Below are 23,501 nucleotides of genomic sequence, written 5' to 3'. Positions count from 1 at the left end.
CATGAGTTCAACGCTTCCAGGGACATTTTCTTTGCTCACCGAGTCGCACTCCTGGTCACCTGATGTTGCTGGATGGATATATCCTTTTGGGCTATAGCCCTAAAACTAGGATACATCATTCAGTTAGATTATCCATTATCTATTATCCAGATGGATGTATCCCATGGTGGATCCCATCTGTTGCATACACAGCCGCATTTTTCGCATTTTTGAAACTCAGCTGTTTGTCATTCCAGGATATATTCATTATTCACAAAACATATCCCATTTTGGTCACCTCCTCATTGTCAGGTCTTCCCACATTATTCCCACACATCACATGTTCGCCCCCACAACACCAAAAACATCGCCCATTTTGGGAATCTCCACAATATCAATTGTTCCCACACCCTCCCCATATCACTGCAGCTTCACCACCACACCACAATTGCTCCCCTTTCATATATAAGTAGTAGTTTGGTTTATATATGTATAATATAATATAATAGACCGCTTTTTTTGTCTATTTGTGTACCTGCTCCTCCTCCAGGACCCTTTCAAAATGATGTAGGATATAAAACATTTTCGCACTTTTGCCCCTTTGACAAGGAAGTGTCCTAGGGTATTCAGAACATGATTATGAGTGAATATGAAGATATTCCCAACTTTATTTGACCCTCTGAAGTGTCCTACATCAATAAATATAACACATATACAGAAAAACACAAAATATGTTCCCATTTAATTACTTGTAGATGGATGGACTTGGAAAAATGATTCCAAGCACCTATTCAGTAATATGAACAATGTATCAGGATCCTAGGACCATAGGACAACCCCCTGTTGCATGGTGTGCCCTCCTTCTCCTGGTGGTTTACCCCCTGTGAATTTTTTTCCTGTAGGACCGGACCTACATTGAGGTAGGGGGTCTATTTCTATATATATTTGGAGTATGTCTGTCATATAGCTAGCCCTGGACACACACAGGATCCATCTACAGGAACAAAAACATAAAATATTGTATGTTTGGCATTTTTGATGTTTTTTAGTATATTACACTTGCACACATGGTCAACCCTGCTCATTTATAGTCAGTAGTACATGCATACATGTGTTCTACACCAAATACCAGCTAGATATATGGCAAAAACATGAGATCTGATGTAGAGGGGGTATTTCTACTGATCAGAAGCCTACATGGTAATCAAGCCTGTGATAAGTAATCAGAGACCTGTGATACCCCCTATATATATCCCTTATGATGTCCCTAAAGGCTTAGAAAGATCCATGAAGGATTGATGTAATGACAGGCAAAATGACATGTGTGAAAAGTGACAATTGATATCTTTTTGCACAAAGTGTCATTTATATATATATAAATGATAAATGTCAAAGATTTCATTTAAAATATGTAGGATAGATTGTAAACTACCTAAGGAACCTATACTACCTACTGCCCTGAGGGTAAAGGGTGGAGGGAAGGGATGTAGTGTAAACATGAGTTGACCCAGCATTAAAGTCTGACTACTGCTCAACTGACCATTTTCGATGTTTTGGGTTTGTGAAGTTTCCCACACTTAATTTCTTATCTATTTCACTTCCTCAGCACTCAATCATTGTTGGATTATTCTATACATTTATATATATGATGCTGTATATATTCCAAATGTACTCCAGGTTTCTGATCATTAATATTTGATGTTTTGAAGGCATGGGCCCCTTATCAGTAGAAATAGCAAGCATATACACTAGCTCACAGCTCCAGCCTATTGTGAGCCGATCTTGGTCATAAAAAAGCAAGTATATATGCTATGCTCATTATATATGAACAGGTTGTATCATAGATGCAATGGTAAAATACTGAAACACATCAAAAATGTCAAAAATGCGATTTTCTATGTTTTTGTTCCTGTAGCAGGATCCTATGTGTGTCCTGGGCCAGCTATATGATAGACCTACCTCAAATATACATAGAAATAGACCCCCCACCTCAATTGAGGTCCGGTCCTTCAGGAAAAAAATTCACAGGGGGTAAACCACTAGGAGAAGGGGGGCACACCATGCAACAGGGGATTATCCTATGGTCCTAGGCTCCTGATACATTGTTCATATTACTGAATAGGTGCTTGGAATCATTTTTCCAAGTCCATCCATCTACAAATAATTAAATGGGAACATATTTTGTGTTTTTCTATATATGTGTTAGATTTATTGATGTAGGACACTTCAGAGGGTCAAATAAAGTTGGGAATATCTTCATATATACTCATAATCATGTTCTGAATACCCTAGGACACTTCCTTGTCAAAGGGGCAAAAGTGCGAAAATGTTTTATATCCTACATCATTTTGAAAGGGTCCTGGAGGAGGAGCAGGTACACAAATAGACAAAAAAAGCGGTCTATTATATTATATTATACATATATAAACCAAACTACTACTTATATATGAAAGGGGAGCAATTGTGGTGTGGTGGTGAAGCTGCAGTGATATGGGGAGGGTGTGGGAACAATTGATATTGTGGAGATTCCCAAAATGGGCGATGTTTTTGGTGTTGTGGGGGCGAACATGTGATGTGTGGGAATAATGTGGGAAGACCTGACATGAGGAGGTGACCAAAATGGGATATGTTTTGTGAATAATGAATATATCCTGGAATGACAAACAGCTGAGTTTCAAAAATGCGAAAAATGCGGCTGTGTATGCAACAGATGGGATCCACCATGGGATACATCCAATGGATAATGGATAATCTTACTGGATGATGTATCCTAGTTTTAGGCTTATAGTCCAGTTTGGATGTATCAATATAGCATTATGGACTCTCCTGGTAAAGGTCGGTACCATGAAGCCTTGTATGCGTTGATATGTTGGAATACTGTTGGTCCATCTGGCACCACAAACTGATTCCACTGAGGAGGGAGCGCTTCACTCCCGCCTGCTTCTTGTTGAGTCAATCAGTGGGTGCCACTGAGCAATCGCTCACCTTTCCAAAGTGCATCCTGGTGGTGCTGTGCACCATAGGGTGGCAGATCCTCCGCACTCGCCAGAGGTGACTGTGACAAATCTTCTAGTTTTTCTTCTCTACCTTTTGCTGACGTGCTTGACTCGGTCTCTTGGTGCAGCATGACCATAGGAGAACATGTTGAAATTCCCACCATGCTTTACAAACCTATCAGTCAGTTACAGCTCGATCAAAGAATGGATAGTCGTGGGCGAGGAGAGACGTTAGAGGTGATAAAACTATATGGTCGATTTCGCATGCTGCAGCCTGTATTTGTCGTCGCCTTGCTCAAACCGCATGTTGGTGGCAGTGCTTCCTGTGATGGGCGGCTCTTTTGTGCAACAGGCTCAGTGCGCAAAGATTTATGTTTGCAATTTCAGGCTTGTCCGGAGGTCGGAAAAGTGCTTCTTACACTGTAATACACCCCCCTTCGTACAACGAAATTTTGAGGTCTGCTTGTGAAGAGGAACTTCGTGCCACAGTTCTATCTCGCATCTGTGATATTGTCTCCTCTCTCAATTTCACCTCTTCCTCTTTCGCCCTAATTCTCGATTCATGCGCTGCTGCTCTCCCACTGGCAGCAGAGTTCCCCGACCTCCTGCAACAACCCAATATCGAGGATCACACGGCGCTGTATTGGGCGATTGTAAATAACCGCCGAGAAGCCCTTTGGGCTTTTATCACATTCATTTCCCACTTCCCGTCTGTCTGTACTTCCGACTTGCGTCTTGCTTGCATGACAGTTCACGACCACACATTGTTTATGGAGTTGAATTTGGGAGGAAAAAATAGTAAGTTTATGGTCCTTCACAATGCCCGTGTGGTGATTGATTCATCGTGTACCAGCCAAGGATGAGTCTTTAAGACTTCTTTTGGGTTGTCCGCCAGATGGGATTTAAGTGCATAAGAGGGATGGAGTTGGCGCCAACCACTTCATTGCTTCTTTCCGCTTCAGAATGTTCCAGAAACGCCTACATATTACAGAGAAATCTAGCATAAAATTTGTTCCCGGTACGTCAACCACGTCTTTTGGCCTGTTCCGCACTTCCTCACCCTGATAATAATGTGGACATGATATTCCCTCCAGGACGTATATGACAGCTAGGATTTTACATGGGAACGGATGGAATGTGGCGCGTCGAGTATGGTCCTCTGAGCATAGCTTCCCAGCGCGGCCAGACGCTGTATTCCTGATAGATGCCCACAGAGGGCTGCCTGGCTATGCGACCCCGCCAACCTCTCCGCTTGCCAATGAAATGTCCATCACAGGCGCTTGTACCTGAGGAGTAGGTTTATTGTTCCGACTCTTTCGAAGACATATTAATGGCGTATGGAATCATGATTTACTCGCTTGCTGGTGTAGACCTCAAACATACACGGGTATCAAACCTGGCAAGATCCCCCGCGGAATTTGGCAATCGTTGGGTGACTGGGTAATAGACGAGTAAGTCTTCTCCCTTAACCTTCCTCAGCTCGATTCGTGTCGCATGATGTGCTCGTAGTGCTGTTTTCATCCATTGATTTTTTTTGAATACCAAACTGACTCTGTTGGTGTAGCAATACTATATATGTAGACTGCGATAGCACCTTACATGCAAAGCTGGAGATGACGGCCGCCTGGTCAGGTCAGTCAGGTTATCTTTAGACATAAATAAGTAACCGCTCGGGGTGTTACATGCAATACAGGCTGATATTGGCATGTTGTCATAATGGAGGCGAGCGATGTCCAACATCAGCTAGCAACAGAGTACAGAGATATGTACTCACAAGCGGGAAGGGAAAAGGAATGCCACATGAGCAAGGAAAGTATTCAGGTTCATCCCACATCATGGACATCATTCACTGCGATATTAAATTGCCTCTGTTATTTCTGTAGTAAGTAAATCTGGGTCTGTGCGAATGAAATTGATGTTGGACTCACCCTCAACCTATCGTGAAGGACTACCAAGAGTTCTACATCTCAATCACACCACCTGGCTCACCTAGTCTCCTAGTCGCATCATTAGAAGAGGCGAATAACGACGCACAATGACTTCTATGCTTATTAGTTTCCCCTCGCCAATGGCCATACCTGTAGAAGAACGTTGGCGCTGTCCCTTAACTCGCAAAGCTCCAACTTGCGGTACCGTGGCAGTCTTACGAGTGATCGCGCATCGTCCCCAAAATGCGTCTCGACTCTTTCCAACTTGGATTCTACAAGGCTCGCGTTCATTCACTGTATGCTACCACAGACAACTCTGCAGAACGGTCCGGAATCCGGATACTTGCCGACAAATTACACCACCGATAAAAACCGGCGTGCAGTCAAATACTCTCCACGAGGCGACGAGTTCGCGAGCGGCGGCTCAGATGAGATCTCCGCCTGTGGTCAAAAGACAGCGAACTGCTCATTGAGATCAGGGGACATGATAGCTGATTAAATGACCTCGTTAGTTTGTCGATTGATAGGGAGGTCCTCGAGGTCCTACTAACGCCATCACACCCCTTCCGAAGTCATTCTCTCCAATGAATGCAACATTGTCAGCGCCACAAGGGTCTGCCGAGTTCGTATCTGGAATCTCAAGACCAATCAGCCAATTGAAGACCCACTTTTACAAGACGATGAACCCCCTTGATGGAAAATACGTTGCCAGTGGTAGATCAGATGCAAAATCTATGCATGGAGCTTGGAGGCAACGGTGAAACAGGAGTTTGGTGTCCCAGCCTCTAGCGGGCATGGTCTCGTTCAGAATGCGCATAATCATACCAGGATATTGGTTTCGTAGTATCGTTCTCATATCAGTCAAGCTCGCGAGACATAGAATGCATTGATCCCAATATGTATCAAACGGCATAGACAATCATGAACTATACTTTCGTCAACGACAACGTACATCGAAGGAGCGTAGAGCAAAGGGGAGCGAAAGGATATTCCCAGCTCTGGACAGCGTGAGAAGCGTGTGTAATGCAGTGACGCACGCCAGCCACCAGGCTGGGAGGTCATTAGTACGGTAAAATAAACGGTGGTGCTGTCAGCATCATCATACCTGTTCCAACTCGGGGTGTTTTCGGCAAATTTACAAGGTCAAAGTGCTTCCCTTCAAGTTGAAGGTACTAGTACTTACCGGCAGTATTCCATAAGAAAGTAATGGCTCGCGCAAAAGCTCCGTTTCCTACCGACTCCTCCCGAGCGCATTTGACTGTTGGCTCGCCCAGCGCGGTGCCAAAACTCTCGCAATGCGCATGAAATTTCACGGTCTTAATGCACACCGAGTTTTCTATCTTTGCACCCTGGGTGCGTTTGAGCTGTGGGAGTGAGGAGGGGGAGGATTTGAGGGGTGCGTTGAAGGGCTGGATGGGTTGACGACGCCTTCGGCTGTGAATGATGCACCTGATGGGCGTGGTGCAGCTGATAACGGAGCAGATGCAGCTACATTGATACTCTGGAGGTGTGTATATATTATGTCTTAGACAGCTTCGAGTGCGTATTAGATGACATACCAGCACACGAGGATAAGTGACCCTGATATCAAACAAGCCGGTATGGATAATGGTGCGCGTGGAAATTAGGACTCCCTGTGAATTAGTACTAGTGACTCGGATGTCCTCAGGCTCACCTCATGCTGATCTTTTCACCAAACAAAACCTTGTAATTTGCCTTTGCGCCGATTTCCGCGATGACACGCAAGTGCTCGTTCGCGCTCCACTGAATGTAGGGTATATTCTGTGTCTTCTTCAATCTAGTCATGCGAGGTATAAAATAGAGTACAATGCGACTTACATAGCGCATTCCGAGCGGAATGGCCAGAAATGGTATATTCGATTTAGTTTCTATTTATTTTGCTGTATATGTGAAATTATCGATTTATTATGGACGCAGAAGCGAAAACAGAAGCAGAAGCGACCTACTGCGAGCTCCCCCATTGTAGTTCATTTGGGCTGCGAGAGAAGTTCATATTTTAGGCGACTGGCTGAGCTCATTCTTTCTTCCGTGTTTGTAAAAGATACCCAACCTTGGCGCTCTGGGATTTTCCATGCAGTGGTATTGACAGGAGTCTTAAGATACACTGAATCTATTATCTCCTTAGCACCACATTTCGAGGGAGTGTCTCAGTTATTACGCTCTTTGATGTGCAAGCACTAGCAGATCAAACATATATCGAGGACAAGATCATGATGTACATGTTTCTCATCTGTAAACTTAGATGATTGTAATTCGTAACTCGGCGCACTACGTTTCATCATTGATTTCTCCTTTTGATCACGATTCAGCAAAAGACATGGACAAGGATCTGTTGTGACTCCCGCGAGCCCTGATCAGCACGTACCGTACATGATAGCGTGCATGAGGAAACATATAATTCGAAGGAACTTTCAACCATGCTTGTAGTACTCGCCAGCAGCATGTAACGGCAAAAAGAACTCATTTTCTGGGTCTTTGTCGTGCAAATCTGCGCAGGCTGCTGACTACAACTTCAGAGTTATTCTCGCACTATATGTCGACAGCAGGCAAGACTGCCGTGTGGACCGTTCGCGTGCCAGGATTAGATGCATGAATGACATGTATTATGATATCAGTTACTCGTATGTCCTGCGAGAGGGAAGCCCACAAGGCGCTGCGTCAAGCACAGCAGATTCATCGGCGCATGATGCAATTTCTAATGAACATGTAGACTCGAATAGCCAAAAAGGTAGAACGGGATGCTTATTTGCCAACAGCCGCTTAGCCACAGTCGAAATCGCGTCGGAGTTGATAGCCTTGACGTGTCCAGCTTCCTTCCAAAGTTTATCCATGTCGCGCTTGTCCTTTCTGATATTCCCTCTGGTGCTTTGAGGTCTAACAGAATATCCCGCAATCTCGACTCCAGCTCTATTCCACACGAAGTACACAATGCGCTGACACTTACGGTGCTGCCACGGGCACACAATATTTCCCACTGTGTTGCAGATGATGGGGGGACAAGGGGAGAACGGATCTGTGAATTGAATCGATACCGAACAGGACGCATGAGAACGAGGCGCGAATGAACGAACACTAAGAAACCACCAGCGTCACCAGATCCGTCATTATGACAAGGTTGCAGTCAATGATGTAGCGCTGCGCATATACAGCGGAAGACAAGGTCGAAACGAAACACAAGGCTCGCTGTTCTGCTAGATTGCTGACCAAACAACAACCAGTGAGAAATCAAACCCAGCACTATCTGCAATGTACTCACCGTTTACTATTCTGTATTCTCCAGAATAGCTAATACATGGCCTCCCGGACACGAACTCTAAAAAGTAAAGCGCCAGTCAATTCCACGCATATATCACACTCAAAAACCACTCACATCAAGCTTCAAGCTTCATAACGCCCCAAACATCCAAACTCGTAATCCTCTGCCGTTTCTTCTCCATCTCCGCATACTCATCCTCCTCAAACTGTCCCGGCGGGCTCTCCCTCCCCTTTTGATCCGGTCTTCACATCGATGTCTTACCTCTATTGCTGAGAGGCTTCCAAGAGAGTCTTGTCTGTTGGTGAGATGTTGAACATTTGGGGTAAGGAGAGGAGGACCGAATCTGTTTTGTATTCGTAATTAGACGTTCGTTGTTATATTTCAATTTGAGGGCATGGTGAACGGGAAGAGAACGTACCCAATATTCCCCAGCCCTCACCGGGCCTCTCTCGGTCTCGCACATCGATGGCATGTGGTACGGCGTGACAGCCGTCGTAGTATCTGTGGCAGATGGACCGGATACTCGATGGGAGTGATATTGTGCCCACTGCATGTCAGGTTTAGCGAGAGTCTGATCAAAAGGCTAGGAGGACACGTACTGTTCTGCCCCACAGTCGGTCCGATGTTGGAGTTCAATCCAGGGAATCTCATTATACAGACAAGCTCAACCGCTCGCGTACGTACGCAGCGGTGTGCACACCTATGCGAGGTAAAATCATTGGGGGGTACAGCGCAGTGAGCGAGGTGTGCAGTAGCAGCACCATTGGCAAATTTATGAGGGACGTCATGTATGAGCTGATGTAGGTCCTCGCAAGAACATGTTTTGATTCAGGTAATGATGATGGGGAGTGGAGGTAGGTTGCGGAGAGCAGAGTTGGCCCCTGGATAGGATAATGGAGTTATGAAGCGCTGTAGGGAGGATAAGAAGAGTGGGATTTCTACTAGGCCATAAAGAGGGTTAGAGAAGTTCAAGCAAGAAAGTATATGTAGATATACGCACCATATAATTTGAAAGTCTGTAGACCTCTTCTGGCTCCTCAAGCCTCCCTCTTCTAGCTTATTATAAACAACTTCTCCACGTTTCGGGCGCTCGTCCTCAATTGACTCTCGGGGCGAATGTTATGTAGGCCATGACCAGGCCAAGTTAGAAACTGAGTAGAGGCCTTACAATCGGCAAGTGCCGAGATATTACTTCGGACGAAGAATCCGTGTCAAGTAGCTGATTCTATTTCCTCTGAGCCCTAAAAACTGGATTTCGCTATATTTGCGCATGGCTGAGAACAACTTACTGCGATGTAATAGTAATACCCATCTCCCAGACGACCGGATCCTGGTACCGGTACTTCTCATTCGTTCTTTCCTTCGTACACGATCAACACCTTACTGGCAGGTCCATCGCTAATCGCAAACACGCATACAACTCCGCTATCGCACCGTCCGAGTCCTGTCTCAATAATTTAGCTCGTTGTGTGTTGTGAGAAGCTCCTACCTCGCCGCCTGGTGACACGAATCACCATTGGCGTCCATCCAATCCCATGATGGATGTCATGCTGGAGTACATTTCCATGCTTGTTGAAGCCGTATTATATATGTAGTGAGTTGACAGTGCAGCGTGTCACCGACAATGCTAAGCATCTACCAGACAGTACTCGGTTGCCTTGTGAATCCTCGAAGTCATCCCCTTCCGCCCTGCCGCACATGAGGCCCACAGGAATGCTACATACGCGGATATGCTGGTCGATCACGAGTCGCACAATTCAGATACACAATTATCAACTCCTTCATAATTATGTTTTGTCCCTATGTCGTGCGGTACCAGTTCTGTGTTTGAACCAATAATATAATTTTGAACCTCAGTCTTACCCACACGTTAGAAGCAGTCGCCTTGGGCTCTGAGTCAACACACTGGGAGATGCAATGCAAATAGAAGTCGAGATTAGGTGTAATACATATCAGCGAGTTATACAGTCCTATAGTCTGAAATATCATTCCTTGGCCACAACCGGCGCGCACTCATAGTTGGATGCTACATGCGAAGTCGTCAGATCGTCTCAGGAAAGTAGAGTGAGGACCCACGAAATTGATCATACGCCAATGTGCATGAACACGATGCGCTGCTCTAAGGGCAAGTCTTTCAACGACTGGACTGCTTTGTGCAGTGCTCGCGCAGCTCGTTTTGAATTCATCTTGCCATCTCCGCAAAACTCCTTGTAGAATGCCTCGACCAAGCTTTGCACGGTGCTGTCATTGACATTCCAAAATGTCCCAATGACACTCTTCACCCCAGAAAATTGCAGACCAGCCACCAAGTGAATCGCTTCGTCAGGAGTGTCGGGGACACCGACTGCGGTCTGACAAGCAGAAAGAAATGCAAATTGGTGCCGAGACAGATCCGTGTGGCTGATATCTAGAAGTTGGAGTGGTTCGTCGCGCATGAGAAATGCCGACTTGAAGGGTTCCGCAAAGTGCTGTGTCCCGTGACAGGAAAAATGGATCCAGTGGTTATCACGCAATGTGCGCAGAGCGGTCGATTTTGTTGATTCGATGCTCGTGACTTTGGTGAAGGACACAGTTGGGGAAGGGGGTAGGAGCCTCTGCACCAAGTTCAGTTCAGGCTCAACACAGGGCAAAGCAAATGAATGTCCTGAGGGGTGGTTCTGACCAATGGCAGCGAAGGACACGGGCAGTGCTCTGTCACGGTGTTTGCGAGCCTTGATGAGCGCGGTAAGCGATGGAGTGTATGAAGAAACATATAGCTGCGAAAGCGACTTTCCACCGCCCTTGTATTCGCCAGCGGCATGCAAAGGCAGGAAGTTGAATAATGAGGTTGGGCACCACCAGATTCGCGACCCTCGCTCTGCAACTCCGGCGAGATTTTCAACCACAGGGTTCACTACGTCGACCCACAGCTGTCTCAAAGTTTCCACCAGCTTTGCTTGTGTCTCCTGTTCATTTCTCACCGTCCGTTGGAGTGCGTTCGCCAATTGCACCAATTTTTCTACAGTGATAGCGAGTCCTACAGTGATAGGAGGGTCATTGTGTGGGACGATGATTGCATCGCAAGACGACTCGCTTGCAATGAGAATGATGATAGGGCCATCACGAGCGGCACGTTGAAGTTCAGAGAACAAGGGGGCGAGTAGGAAGCGGTCGAAGCCCTCGATCTTCCGGATTTCTTGTAGAGCTGTGCTCCATTCCTCCACTAGACGTCTGTACCCCGTAGCTTCTGCTTCTACGTGGACTCTTGATGTCCCTTCTGAATGATCCGAAGGTGGCCGATCAAGGACGGAGCTAAGGTCTCGGAATTTCTTCATCAGCGCCTCTGCATCAGCGCCATGGTCCTGGAGGCTGTCAAGAGGCGTGCGGAATCGCGCCATCTGGGTCCATATGAGAGTTCTGCCTTGTTCCAGCAGCTCTACAGCACGGCACACATCGCCACAGCGAAGAGCACATGATGCAGCATCGACTGCGAGTGTGCTTGGGAACTCCTTCATGATATGATGACGTGATGACACCGAAGCTGTTGCAGACATGTAAGCGTCCAGAAGTTGCATGGAAGTTGCATAAGCCTCGAGCTCGGTGCCATGTGAATGTTTATCAGCATCGTGAACCCAGATGAGACTCGTGCGCAGGCGGGCTAGCAAACCGCCAGAGACAGAATTTGCTGCTACCTTGAGATGATGCATGGCGGCATTCAGACCCTCGGTGTCTTCGCCAAGGCCTGATTGATGGGCCAGCAGATATACGGAGGCTAGCGACTGACGGACTACTAATTGACGAGGATCATGTTGTGTCAACAGAGCCAAAGCACAGCGGAGATTCTCTAGCGACTCTTTGAGGTCGTGGTCATTACCTCGGTGCTGGAAGCGGGTGGAGAGTTGATTTGCAAGGTTATTCAATGACGAGGACCGATGTGTGTGACCGACCGGGCGCAAAGCCAGCGCTTCCCTGTTCAGCACGATAGTCTCATCCAAGTCTTGGTCATTGCCTCGGTGCTCGAAGCGGGTGGAGAGATGACTTCCAAGGTTATTCAATGACCCGGACCGATCTGTGTGACCGACCGGGTGCAAATCCAGCGCTTCCCTGTTCAGCACGATAGCCTCATCCAAGTCTTGGTCATTGCCTCGGTGCTCGAAGCGGGTGGAGAGATGACTTCCAAGGTTGTTCAATGACATGGACCGATCTGTGTGACCGACCGGGCGCAAAGCCAGCGCTTCCCTGTTCAGCACGATAGCCTCATCCAAGTCTTGGTCATTGCCTCGGTGCTGGAAGCGGGTGGAGAGTCGACTTGCAAGGTTATTCAATGACGTGGACCGATGTGTGTGACCGACCGGGCGCAAAGCCAGCGCTTCCCTCTGAAGCACGATAGCCTCATCCAAGTCTTGGTCATTGCCTCGGTGCTGGAAGCGGGTGGAGAGTCGACTTGCAAGGTTATTCAATGACGTGGACCGATGTGTGTGACCGACCGGGCGCAAAGCCAGTGCTTCCCTGTAAAGCACGATAGCCTCATCCAAGTCTTGGTCATTGCCTCGGTGCTGGAAGTGGGTGGAGAGTTGACTTGCAAGGTTATTCAATGACGAGGACCGATGTGTGTGACCGACCGGGCGCAAAGCCAGCGCTTCCCTGTTCAGCACGATAGTCTCATCCAAGTCTTGGTCATTGCCTCGGTGCTCGAAGCGGGTGGAGAGATGACTTCCAAGGTTATTCAATGACCCGGACCGATCTGTGTGACCGACCGGGTGCAAATCCAGCGCTTCCCTGTTCAGCACGATAGCCTCATCCAAGTCTTGGTCATTGCCTCGGTGCTCGAAGCGGGTGGAGAGATGACTTCCAAGGTTGTTCAATGACATGGACCGATGTGTGTGACCGACCGGGCGCAAAGCCAGCGCTTCCCTGTTCAGCACGATAGCCTCATCCAAGTCTTGGTCATTGCCTCGGTGCTGGAAGCGGGTGGAGAGTCGACTTGCAAGGTTATTCAATGACGTGGACCGATGTGTGTGACCGACCGGGCGCAAAGCCAGCGCTTCCCTCTGAAGCACGATAGCCTCATCCAAGTCTTGGTCATTGCCTCGGTGCTGGAAGCGGGTGGAGAGTCGACTTGCAAGGTTATTCAATGACGTGGACCGATGTGTGTGACCGACCGGGCGCAAAGCCAGCGCTTCCCTCTGAAGCACGATAGCCTCATCCAAGTCTTGGTCATTGCCTCGGTGCTGGAAGCGGGTGGAGAGTCGACTTGCAAGGTTATTCAATGACGTGGACCGATGTGTGTGACCGACCGGGCGCAAAGCCAGCGCTTCCCTGTAAAGCACGATAGCCTCATCCAAGTCTTGGTCATTGCCTCGGTGCTGGAAGTGGGTGGAGAGTTGACTTGCAAGGTTATTCAATGACGAGGACCGATCTGTGTGACCGACCGGGCGCAAAGCCAGCGCTTCCCTGTGAAGCACGATAGCCTCATCCAAGTCTTGGTCATTGCCTCGGTGCTGGAAGCGGGTGGAGAGTTGACTTGCAAGGTTATTCAATGACGTGGACCGATGTGTGTGACCGACCGGGTGCAAAGCCAGCGCTTCCTTCTGAAGCACGATAGCCTCATCCAAGTCTTGGTCATTGCCTCGGTGCTCGAAGCGGGTGGAGAGTTTCTTTGCAAGGTTATTCAATGACAAGGACCGATGTGTGTGACCGACCGGGTGCAAAGCCAGCGCTTCCCTGTTCAGCACGATAGCCTCATCCAAGTCTTGGTCATTGCCTCGGTGCTCGAAGCGGATGCAGAGTTGATTTGCAAGGTTATTCAATGACCCGGACCGATCTGTATGACCGACCGGGCGCAAAGCCAGCGCTTCCCTCTGAAGCACGATAGCCTCATCTAAGTCCTGGTCATTACCTCGACGCTCCCAGCGGGTAGATAGCATTACGCTGAGATTGCCCAGCAATTGCCCTCGCTGATCATTCGCCGTGCTGTAGTATCCTAGCGCATCATAATGAAGGGATATCACTTCATCCAGGGCATAGGGATCGTCCGTGCGCAAACATAACTTTGCTCGACGAGCAAGTTCATTCGGGGACCACGGAAGCATGGATCCAATGGGCTCCTCCGCCTCAAGTGTATTTGTATTGGTGCTCCTGGCGAAGGTAGAGGTTTCGATTGCAAGCAGAGCTGCTCTGGATAGGTGGCTATTGGCAAGGGAGACATTGCGAACTTCATTCAGTAACTCTTTAGCCGCATCAGCATCCGCTTGAAATCCCCGTTTCATGAAACGAGACAGCAGAGCGATGGCAAGATGGAGTTGGGTAAGAGGTCGGTCTGTATGACCTGTGGGACGCATATCAAGGGCTTCTTCAAAGAGAGATATGGGGATGTCGAGGTCGAGGTAGGTTCCATTAACCTGGCAACTAACGAACTTTGCGGTAGCTAGATTGAACAGTGCTGCAGGGCGGCAGGGGTTATCAACAGGGCACAGATGAGAGGCGCGTTCGAAGTGTGTTATTGATTGATCGAGATCCGTGCTGTTCTGCGTCCTGCGGTATCGTGCGAGGAGACGATGTCCGGCATCCGTTATTAATATTAGTGTCTTCATATCACCGGAGGTGAGCTGTATATTACAAGCTCTCAGTATCGGATTATCAGAACGCATTGGCCACTCACGGTAGAAAGGGGGCGAAGAACTGCAGTGTCATTTTCATCAGAACGTCGCTGCTCCACCGTCATCAACAGTGATGTACACGGGGACACGACTTCCCCTGCCTTTGGCTGGAAGATGATAGCTGGATTATCTCGTCAACATCCGTCACGAGTCACTCAAATCAGAAGTTACTGACGTTGTGACCTTTCACTGCGATCCAGTAATTCTCCGACGGATATCTCAAATTTGCGGAGGAGATCTCCATGACCGAGCATGGGATCTAATTCAAATGAGGCATAAACCTTGACCAGAACCTTCGAAGATGGCTCTGATGGCCTACAATCCTTCTCAATACCTGCAGGAAAGACTGGGTTAAGGACAACTTACAGAAGTATGCGCTCGTTCCATTCGACGACAGGCTGGTCTACATGTGCAGATTTGTTGCTTGTCTGCCATTCGGCACCATCGGCCTGTACTGTCACATGGAAGCCAGCTGGTATCCGTCGGAGACCAAGAGTAAGATCAGTGGCGCGGATCACTGGAGAAAATTGACAATGCGTGATAAATGGAGATACATATCACCCACAAGTAATGGCGACGCGTTGTATTTCACTGAAGTATATCTCTGCCTGGTCCTGTGGATGTTCTGGGTGGCTTAGCTCCTCACTCAAGGGTGGGATGGTATCATCGAGTGGATCCAGTACGGAGGGTGCCACGAAACGAAACAGTTGAGTAATGACGCAATAAAGCATCGCCAGAATGCCTTCAGGAAGTCATTGGTACATGCTCAATGAAGCTAGATGGCACATACTATTGAAAACGACTTGTAGCACTGCACTGATGACAAAATTTGTCTCCCCCGGATCCTGAGGGTGATTTGGCTCCTCTCCCAAGGGTGGGGGGCGATCATCGAGAGGATTAGGCACGAAACTTGACATTTGGATGATAAACTAACGCTTGAGAGTAAGATGTGTTAGAGGTATGAAACGCTGAATGCCTGCAAAGTGCTGATGGATTATAAAGGAGGGAACCGCAGCATGCACGTAACACCCAGTGATGTGCAGTACTCGGGTGTGTTGAAACTTCCGGGAGCCGGGTCAACGGACGGAAGCGACTCGCAGCATGTCGAGCGACCCATAGATTCATTCATGGGCACGTTGTAGGGCACAACTGAATAAATTGAAACGAGTAGGCTGCGAGGCTCAAGACACGCAGGGCATTCTACACTTTCGATTATGACAAGGCACCGCCTGAATGCCACTGCCCTCGGATCTCAACCCCATTCCATTGCTGTTGGTAGGGAAACGCACGGGTACGGGTAACACCGCGGTTCTTTGCTGACGGGTTTGGCGGGTACGGGTACGGTGTTGGATATTCATACCCGTGACCATACCACGACCCTTTACCGCGGGTTGGCGGTGTTTAACGGGTATGACTTACCAAATCGGGAACCTTGACAGCCACTGAACACCGTACTATAATTCTCTGTGTCGGCTTACTCTGAGTGCTTGAGGATCACAACCCAATATTTGCTATATTGATTTCTGTCATGTCTTTCGTGCCCCTGTGAATCATTCTAGCAATTTATCGAGCTGACACTTTGCTACAGAGAAGCTCGAGTCACTACCATAAAGCCAAGGCAAAAACTCGAGACCAGTAAGTCTACCAAATCGTCTCTCCATGAAAACCAAGCTCGCAAAGAAGGCATCTGATGCCTCGTCTACCCACTCATCGTCTAAGTCTATCTCGTCGTCCATCTCTGAGAAGGCCAAGTCACTCAAAAAGGCCGTCGCAAAGGGTGTTAAGGCTCTGGCCCGCCCCTTGAAGAAGGTCAAACAGTCATTTGTGTCTCGGTCTGCTCGATCGAAACCCACAGACACTGTTGATCTCACACGATCAAGTACTGATTCGTTGGCCAGTGACGACGACAAAGCAACGGCCGATCCTGATCCTGATCCCGCTGCAGATCTCGGTGCGTTGCTTTCCATTGATTTTTGCCTACTTCCGTGAGCAATCCTGGGAGAAAGAGTGGATCGATACTGCCGAGCAGCTTGTCCGTGAAGAGTTTACTGATAAATACGAGAAATCTGCCGAGACTACTGATGACACTGCAGCAGATGTAGTCTGTATCCAACATTTAATTCTACACTGACACTGACAACTGTACAGAATGAGGATGACTTTGGTGACTACTCACTTGGTTCCATGTCTCATACCACCAGTAGCGAGCTGGACGAGTTCCTTCGATTGCCAACTGTGAAGACCAAGGACCCACTTGCATGGTGGCAAAACAACTGCCGTACTTATCCAATGTTGCATCGGATGGTATTAGACTATCTCTCCGTCCCAGGTATGCCACCCTCAAATCCTTTTTCAATCAATCAGTGCTTATTGACGGGTCGGTGTGTACCCGTACCCGTGACGGGTACGGTGTTGGCGGGTACGGGTACGGTGTCAGCTTTCCGACCCGCGGTGTTACCCGTGCGGAACCCTAGCTGTTGGACGTAAGTTACTAAGTATGTCATGCGAGAACGCGCGGAAAAGATCTCACTGTTTGCCATCAGAAGTAGCAACCTCGACACCGCCGCTAGACAATCTCTTGGGACCACATACACTGTTCTGCGGCATGACCGGTGAGATGTTGGAATTCACGTCTTCGGTACGTCAAGACCTCTACACAGTTGCTTTCTAAAAAGCCACTCTCGGTTTCATCCTCATTCTCCACCTGGCTCATGAGCATCTTGGATCGAGCACTTCATGACTCCGCGGAACAACGATGGGGCGGCGGTAATGTGTGTTGGTGAAGGAACCCCGTATGCTGTGGTATGTAGCATGTCGACCTTCCAGCCGAACTCCACGCACTAGCACGCATTGTAAAGGTCCCCCGATATCCGTGTGTTTATCACGTCGCAGATACTCGCCTGAAGATTGATTAACCACCCTTAGTACGTCATGGTTATGAAAAGAATTCAGGCATGCTGGGCATCTGTGTGTATGATATCGCCTGTGAAATGAATTAACGGTAACCCAGTGAGTGACAGTGCGCAGAAGGAGTTGAAGAACTACACGATAGCTCCGCCCATGCGTTCTACTTGCGCTGACTCAGGAATAGTATCGTGGGATCAACGATAGGCTGTGGCTAAGTTTGAATCACGTAGTCTACAGCAAGTACTAGTGAAGTAATCGATAAAACAAATTGGGTCAGAACAACACGTGGGAGCCGCGTTCGTCGGAGGCTGCACTGGCATACGTCCCTCAGGCTAGCACTACATACTCCGCTCTCCCTAACCTGCCATCAGTAAACCGGTGAGCCACTGATATTCCCATATTTTGTACGCTAAATGCTCTTTCCTATACATGACGTTATAAAACAATATAAAGTAATGTAAAGTAATGCAATGAAGCATTGGGCTTACAAAATACTACAAAATCTACTAATATCTGAGTCTCACCGGTTTACTGATGCGCTGTCTGCACCCACCCTGTTCCTTGCCCTCCCTCGTCCACGCCATTTTGGTTTCAACAAACTTGATTCCTCGAGCTGTTTCGTTCACTGGCAGCGCCCCCTTGTTCTAGTTTGCCGTGGTTGGCCGGGTGAGAGTAGACACCCCAATGGTCTGCAACATTGCATGTAAGGCCCATACCTGTAGAAGAACGTTGGCGCTGGCCATTAACTCGCAAAGCTCCAAGTGGCAGTCTTATGAGTGATCGCGCATCGTCTCCAAAATGCGTCTCGACTCTCGACTCTCTCGTCTTTCCAACTTGGATTCTACAAGGCTCGCGTTCATCCACTGTATGCTACCACAGACGATTTTGCAGAACGGTCCGGAATCCGGATACTGGCCGACAAATTACACCACCGATAAAAACCGGTGTGTAGTCAAATACTCTCCACGATGCGACAAGTTCGCGAGCGGCGGCTCAGATGAGATCTCCGCCTGTGGTCAAAGGACAGCGAACTGCTCATCGAGATCAGTGGACATGATAACTGATTAGGTGACCTCGTTAGTTTGTCGATTGATATGGAGGTCCTTGAGGTCCTACCAACGACATCACATCCCTTCCGAAGTCATTCTCTCCGATGAATGCAATATTGTCAATGCCTCAAGGGTCTGCTCAGTTCGCATCTGGAATCTCAAGACCAATCAGCCAATTGAAGACCCACTTTTACAAAACGATGAAGTCCCCTGATGGAAAATGCGTTGCCAGTGGTCGATCAGATGCAAAAATCTATGTGTGGAGCTTGGAGGCAACGGTGAAACAGGAGTATGGTGACCCAGCCTCTAGCGGGCATGGGTCTTGTTCAGAATGCGCATAATCATATTGGTTCCGTAGTATCGTTCTCATATCATCCAAGCTCGCAAGACATGGAATGCATTGATCCCAATATGTATCAAACGGCATAGACGATCACGAACTACATTTTCGTCAAGGACAACACACATTGAAGGAGCGCGAAGCACAGGGGACCGAAAGAATATTTCCAGCTCTGGACCGGGAGACAAAGGCAGTATGGGGAGGTCGAAGGTAGTCATCGAGTGGCAACCTTGACAGTGTACTTCAGAGAATGCCGAGAAATGGTAGGAGGCGTCGAAATGTATATTATAGTAAAAGCTTCTTGGATTAAGCAGCGATAGCCACGCAACCATGTCAACAGCAGCACAGGTCGATGAGTGAACCGGATGCACGAATGTTTTTTGTGCGCAGGCCGACGAGCTGCGAGCCATGGGAGCCTCTCGGGTGTAGCCGTACTGGTGGCAGAAGCTGCTCATACTAGGAATCTACCACTAGTAATCGATCGCTTGAACACGCAGACACTGCTATCAACGTCAAGCCGCGTAATTGTCATCTCAATGGTGCGCACTCACCACTAAATGGGCGCGTAGATAAGCAACTGCGATACCTCACGAGAAGTTGTCGGTACCACTTATGAAGCGACAAGTCTCCTGACGCCCTTGAAGGCATGAAGCGAGCTGTTGAGCAATGCCTCCGACAACGTCTCTCCGTGTTTGCGCAGCCTTGAATGATACTTTGCTTGATCGATAACGCGGCGGATGGTGTTCCATGCCATAAGAGCTTCTTCCGCTGTTGGACGTCGAGCTGGATCGTCTGCCTTCAACGCGTTGATCAAAGGAGACAGGAAAATGCAAATCCGCATATGTCTTATGAGAATGAGTCAAAAACGCTCGGTATGTTGCAGTGAAAACGCACCTTGTAGAAATTATCATCGAGTAGATAGCCAATGATGGCCATGTCTATTTTGAAAGGATCATGAGGAAGTCCAGCCACAAGCTCAGAAGGCCGTTGTTCACGCCCGCGAAAATCAGAAACAACACGTTGTTGTCCTGGGAGGAAACGGGTTGAGATTCCAAAGTCGATAAAAAAGTACTTGACGTTTGCGTCGATGCGATCGCAATGGTGCGCAACATCGGTCAAATTTGGCGAGAAACTACGAAGGATTGGATGCCACCCATTGGGATACATTGTACTCGCGTCCATCATGATATTCAAGCCGACACAATCGCTGCAGGAACGTCATGCAACCAATCAAATTCAGAGAAGACTCGCGCTGACCGGTGAGCTACGCCATGTTTGTGCATAAATTTCAAACCCTGCATAGAAAATTAGGATACTTCATGTGAGAAATACAAATTTCATACATCAAGAATCTGTTGAATAAACTCCACCACTTCTCCAATTACCACAAATTCCGGATCGTTGAAGGGACGGAGTAGCGGCATGACGAGGAAGCATGCGCCATCGACAGATAGATCCGGAATGAATTCAATAACTGGAACGCAATGGTTCGTAGGATCTAGTGATAGCCGCGGCGAACGCAAGTACTCGCAGATGGCTCTCTCGTTTTCTGTGTAGGCTTGCCTGATCCACTTGATGCAGACTGTTCGACCAGTAGTTCGTTGCGTGGCGTCAAGAATGTGGGGAAGCTAAGAGGGATTATGTTCAATGTGTCATTTTGCGGCAACGAATGATTGGCAAACATTTGGAATGACCGAATCTTCACACTGGCCTTTGTTGCGATTCGTCCCGAGCCACGATGCAGTCCAATCTGGACGATATCGTGAGCGAAGCACATACCCTTTTCCCTCCAGGAAAAAGTAGTTGTTGGACCACCGCGTCTCGCTTGTATTGCGATAGGTCTCGTCATAGATCATGACTGAGTGCTGCAAGTTGGCTCTTGGTTGTTCATGCATGGATCGGAAGATGCCGCCAGAGTTGTAGGTCCAAGTTGATGGCAGATTCAGTAGTTTTGATATATCTGATGCGATGTGCGATACATACAAGTACCGGTCCTCACGATAAACATGTTGGAGAGTGGCTGAGCGACTCTAAAAGACCAATGAAACCTTCTCTGCCAGCCATCCTACTTGGTTACAACTACTTGACCACAGTACTGCATATACCGGACGTGATCTTATACCTCATACATGGAGAACAACGGGCTCTCATTCTACTCTAATGTGTTTGGGCTTTTCATAGGGGCGACGACAATACTTGGAATCCTACTTGGATTTTTCCAGTCCCATCTACCTAGCCAAAGGATCAAGGAGCTTGAAGAGCTGCTTGAGGAAACCCAAGGCTTGTACGAGTCCGCAGTGGAGGATGGTCTGCTACCCGAAGATATGCTTAGAAGCCAAATGGGAGAAAGACTTGCTGTGTACGTTCGGTCCACTATGGGGACGTTGTGCAGCTGATGAATAGTTGCATAGTTTGCGCGAAGCGACGCTAGAATTGCGATCCAGAGCATATAGCGCGACCACATTGCTCAAAGATTACCGAGAGTTCTTCAGAGGGCTCAGCTACGATATTGGAGTCGCTTGTTTTCACGTAAAAGAGCTTCGGGCATCGGTGATCGTAAGTTTTTTTATGCACCAGGTATGTTGTAATTATTCACCTTGTCATGCCAGACCACAAGCGAAGCCGAACGGCGCAGGACTGGTGTCTACAGAGGCAACTACAGCACTGTCCCGCAAGTAGCAGCACCTCCTCAAATATCCTGTGCAGTGGAAATGAGATCTGTTCCACGCGCAGAATCCCACGATCCGCATCACTTACACGCAGGATGCATCGTGGCGCACGCTGATGCGCCACATGCACCATGTGGCTTACATGATGTTGAGGTCGACTTGACAGAGCTCAGTAATCTCTCTGATTGTTCACTTGCGACTTTCCCGTGTCGAATACCCTCGCTCGATACAGCATCCCTTTGCTCAGATGATAGTGCATCTTCGTCGGATGACAATTCCACAATGGAATCCAAAGTGCTTCCCGGGGTATAAGATGCATCTTCTCCACGTTGTCACGACTACTTGGAACAGCATTTTGTCGATGTTCATTGAGGGCAATCCGTCCATGCGATAACTATAATGTCACTATATCAGAACACGGACTGTAGATAATGTGAACGTGTAGATACCTGGACCACTTGATGATATCTGTACTTGCGGACAACGCTGAATGCTACAGACCGCGTACATATAGAATGGATGTTCGTGCAATTGATAAGCTGGAGAACTAAGAAGGGAAAAAAAGGCTTTGCGGTGGAAGGTAGAAATAAATTTGACATTCATTGGCATATCAATTGTTCTCGCGCCCTGGAGACGCTGGGGTCCCGCGACGTAGAGTACAGTTCGTCCTGAGCCGCAGTCTGGTATCAAACAGCCCCAGCTCCGTTCTGAAGACTACAGAAAATGACGACGGCTGAGTCAAGTGGCTGCAATATGTGTAAGATAAACCAAACATGTGTTCGCGACCGACTTACCTACGGAAATTCGCGACAGCGACAAGTAAGGCACATGAACAAAGTGAGCCCGACAATGCAACAAAATGGACAAAGTGATTGAGTCACGAAAACTGCTGTCTGCAACAAAAAAAAAAGTATAACTCTTCAGCCTTAGCTGTATCTTCAAGCTCAGGGCTGAGGGATATACGCATCCACGAAGATGCGCGGATCGGCACAAACCTCAGTCCTGTTTAAAGAGCGTAGTAGGTATTAGGTCGAAGAAACGAACGGCAATAAGTACGACGAGAAGGAGCTCGGGAATGATAATGATATCTAAAATGTATGATGACTGGCCGAAAAGCATGTCCTCGTGAAAGGTGAGCTCAGATACTAAAGTACTGTGACGGTGTGAAATCTACCTTAACAACAACACGCTTACGCCGAGGGATATGCCCCGCGAAGGCGGACGACACCATCTTTGAGCCGCTCTGTGATTATCGGACTCGCTGCTGGACGGTACTTGAAATCCTTCGAGTATCTGTTCAAGATGACAGTCAGACTATGCACCATTCACCGGAGCGTAAACGAGGAACAGAGAGCATCGAACGCCATTAAACTACACAAGCTGGCGACTTACCTTTCAGCATGGACGACCTTAGGTTGGGATCTCCGGGGTTGGAACTGGAATGCAAGCCAGAAGAGGAACGCAACCGCAAGGAGGAGTGCAATGCGCTTCCAGAGGGAAGGTGCGGGGCGGTTAAAACGAGGGTCTGCATGGAGTTGCTTGATTTGAGACTGCAGTTGTGAATCAGTCTCCGTTTCAGTGGGATCGTTGGTTGAGAGTGCGTGGTATTGGGCCGGCATGGTGCTGACAAGCGAAAGTGGTCAATGTGATGGTGAAAGGAAAGTTGTTAACGGTCGGAGTTTCAAGTTGTCTTGTGTCCACCTCACCTCCGAGTGATC

The 23,501-nt window shown here is 48.1% G+C and overlaps 7 protein-coding genes across 7 annotated transcripts; 2 read left to right on the top strand and 5 right to left on the bottom strand.

Moving 5' to 3' along the window:
- Positions 1-3,243: 3,243 nt before the first annotated feature.
- On the top strand, positions 3,244-4,251 carry EDB91DRAFT_641197 (uncharacterized protein). The gene is made up of 3 exons (XM_041327967.1): positions 3,244-3,773; positions 3,829-3,993; positions 4,070-4,251. The coding sequence occupies exons 1-2, from the start codon at positions 3,347-3,349 to the stop codon at positions 3,879-3,881; spliced, it is 480 nt and encodes a 159-aa protein (XP_041174303.1). The 5' UTR covers positions 3,244-3,346; the 3' UTR covers positions 3,882-3,993; positions 4,070-4,251.
- Positions 4,252-5,700: 1,449 nt separating this feature from the next.
- On the bottom strand, positions 5,701-6,885 carry EDB91DRAFT_1338113 (uncharacterized protein; the record flags this gene model as incomplete). Its single annotated transcript, XM_041325611.1, has 5 exons — positions 5,701-6,008; positions 6,087-6,352; positions 6,579-6,701; positions 6,743-6,792; positions 6,871-6,885. The coding sequence occupies 5 exons, from the start codon at positions 6,883-6,885 to the stop codon at positions 5,965-5,967; spliced, it is 498 nt and encodes a 165-aa protein (XP_041174302.1). The 3' UTR covers positions 5,701-5,964.
- A 654-nt stretch (positions 6,886-7,539) lies between these two features.
- Positions 7,540-8,968, bottom strand: EDB91DRAFT_1338112 (uncharacterized protein; the record flags this gene model as incomplete). The annotated part of the gene is made up of 6 exons (XM_041325610.1): positions 7,540-7,831; positions 7,888-7,996; positions 8,181-8,237; positions 8,442-8,523; positions 8,599-8,727; positions 8,861-8,968. 6 exons carry the CDS (start codon positions 8,966-8,968, stop codon positions 7,540-7,542), a joined length of 777 nt encoding a protein of 258 aa, XP_041174301.1.
- A 1,296-nt stretch (positions 8,969-10,264) lies between these two features.
- On the bottom strand, positions 10,265-15,735 carry EDB91DRAFT_1084413 (TPR-like protein; the record flags this gene model as incomplete). Its single annotated transcript, XM_041315758.1, has 6 exons — positions 10,265-14,767; positions 14,821-14,939; positions 14,994-15,133; positions 15,185-15,335; positions 15,384-15,560; positions 15,609-15,735. 6 exons carry the CDS (start codon positions 15,733-15,735, stop codon positions 10,265-10,267), a joined length of 5,217 nt encoding a protein of 1,738 aa, XP_041174300.1.
- Positions 15,736-19,724: 3,989 nt separating this feature from the next.
- EDB91DRAFT_1238595 (uncharacterized protein) lies at positions 19,725-20,970 on the bottom strand (the record flags this gene model as incomplete). The annotated part of the gene is made up of 5 exons (XM_041321741.1): positions 19,725-19,910; positions 20,009-20,321; positions 20,372-20,409; positions 20,458-20,742; positions 20,782-20,970. The coding sequence occupies 5 exons, from the start codon at positions 20,968-20,970 to the stop codon at positions 19,725-19,727; spliced, it is 1,011 nt and encodes a 336-aa protein (XP_041174299.1).
- Positions 20,971-21,142: 172 nt separating this feature from the next.
- EDB91DRAFT_640668 (uncharacterized protein) lies at positions 21,143-22,142 on the top strand. The gene is made up of 3 exons (XM_041327966.1): positions 21,143-21,473; positions 21,526-21,670; positions 21,724-22,142. The coding sequence occupies exons 1-3, from the start codon at positions 21,244-21,246 to the stop codon at positions 22,093-22,095; spliced, it is 747 nt and encodes a 248-aa protein (XP_041174298.1). The 5' UTR covers positions 21,143-21,243; the 3' UTR covers positions 22,096-22,142.
- Positions 22,143-22,973: 831 nt separating this feature from the next.
- Positions 22,974-23,402, bottom strand: EDB91DRAFT_1057544 (uncharacterized protein; the record flags this gene model as incomplete). Its single annotated transcript, XM_041314082.1, has 2 exons — positions 22,974-23,076; positions 23,176-23,402. 2 exons carry the CDS (start codon positions 23,400-23,402, stop codon positions 22,974-22,976), a joined length of 330 nt encoding a protein of 109 aa, XP_041174297.1.
- Between the last annotated feature and the right edge of the window lie 99 nt (positions 23,403-23,501).

The sequence above is a fragment of the Suillus paluster genome (genome assembly GCF_016628075.1).
Source record: "Suillus paluster strain FC165 chromosome Unknown EDB91scaffold_53, whole genome shotgun sequence".
NCBI lineage: Eukaryota > Fungi > Basidiomycota > Agaricomycetes > Boletales > Suillaceae > Suillus > Suillus paluster.
This window is presented reverse-complemented; position numbering and strand designations above follow the sequence as displayed.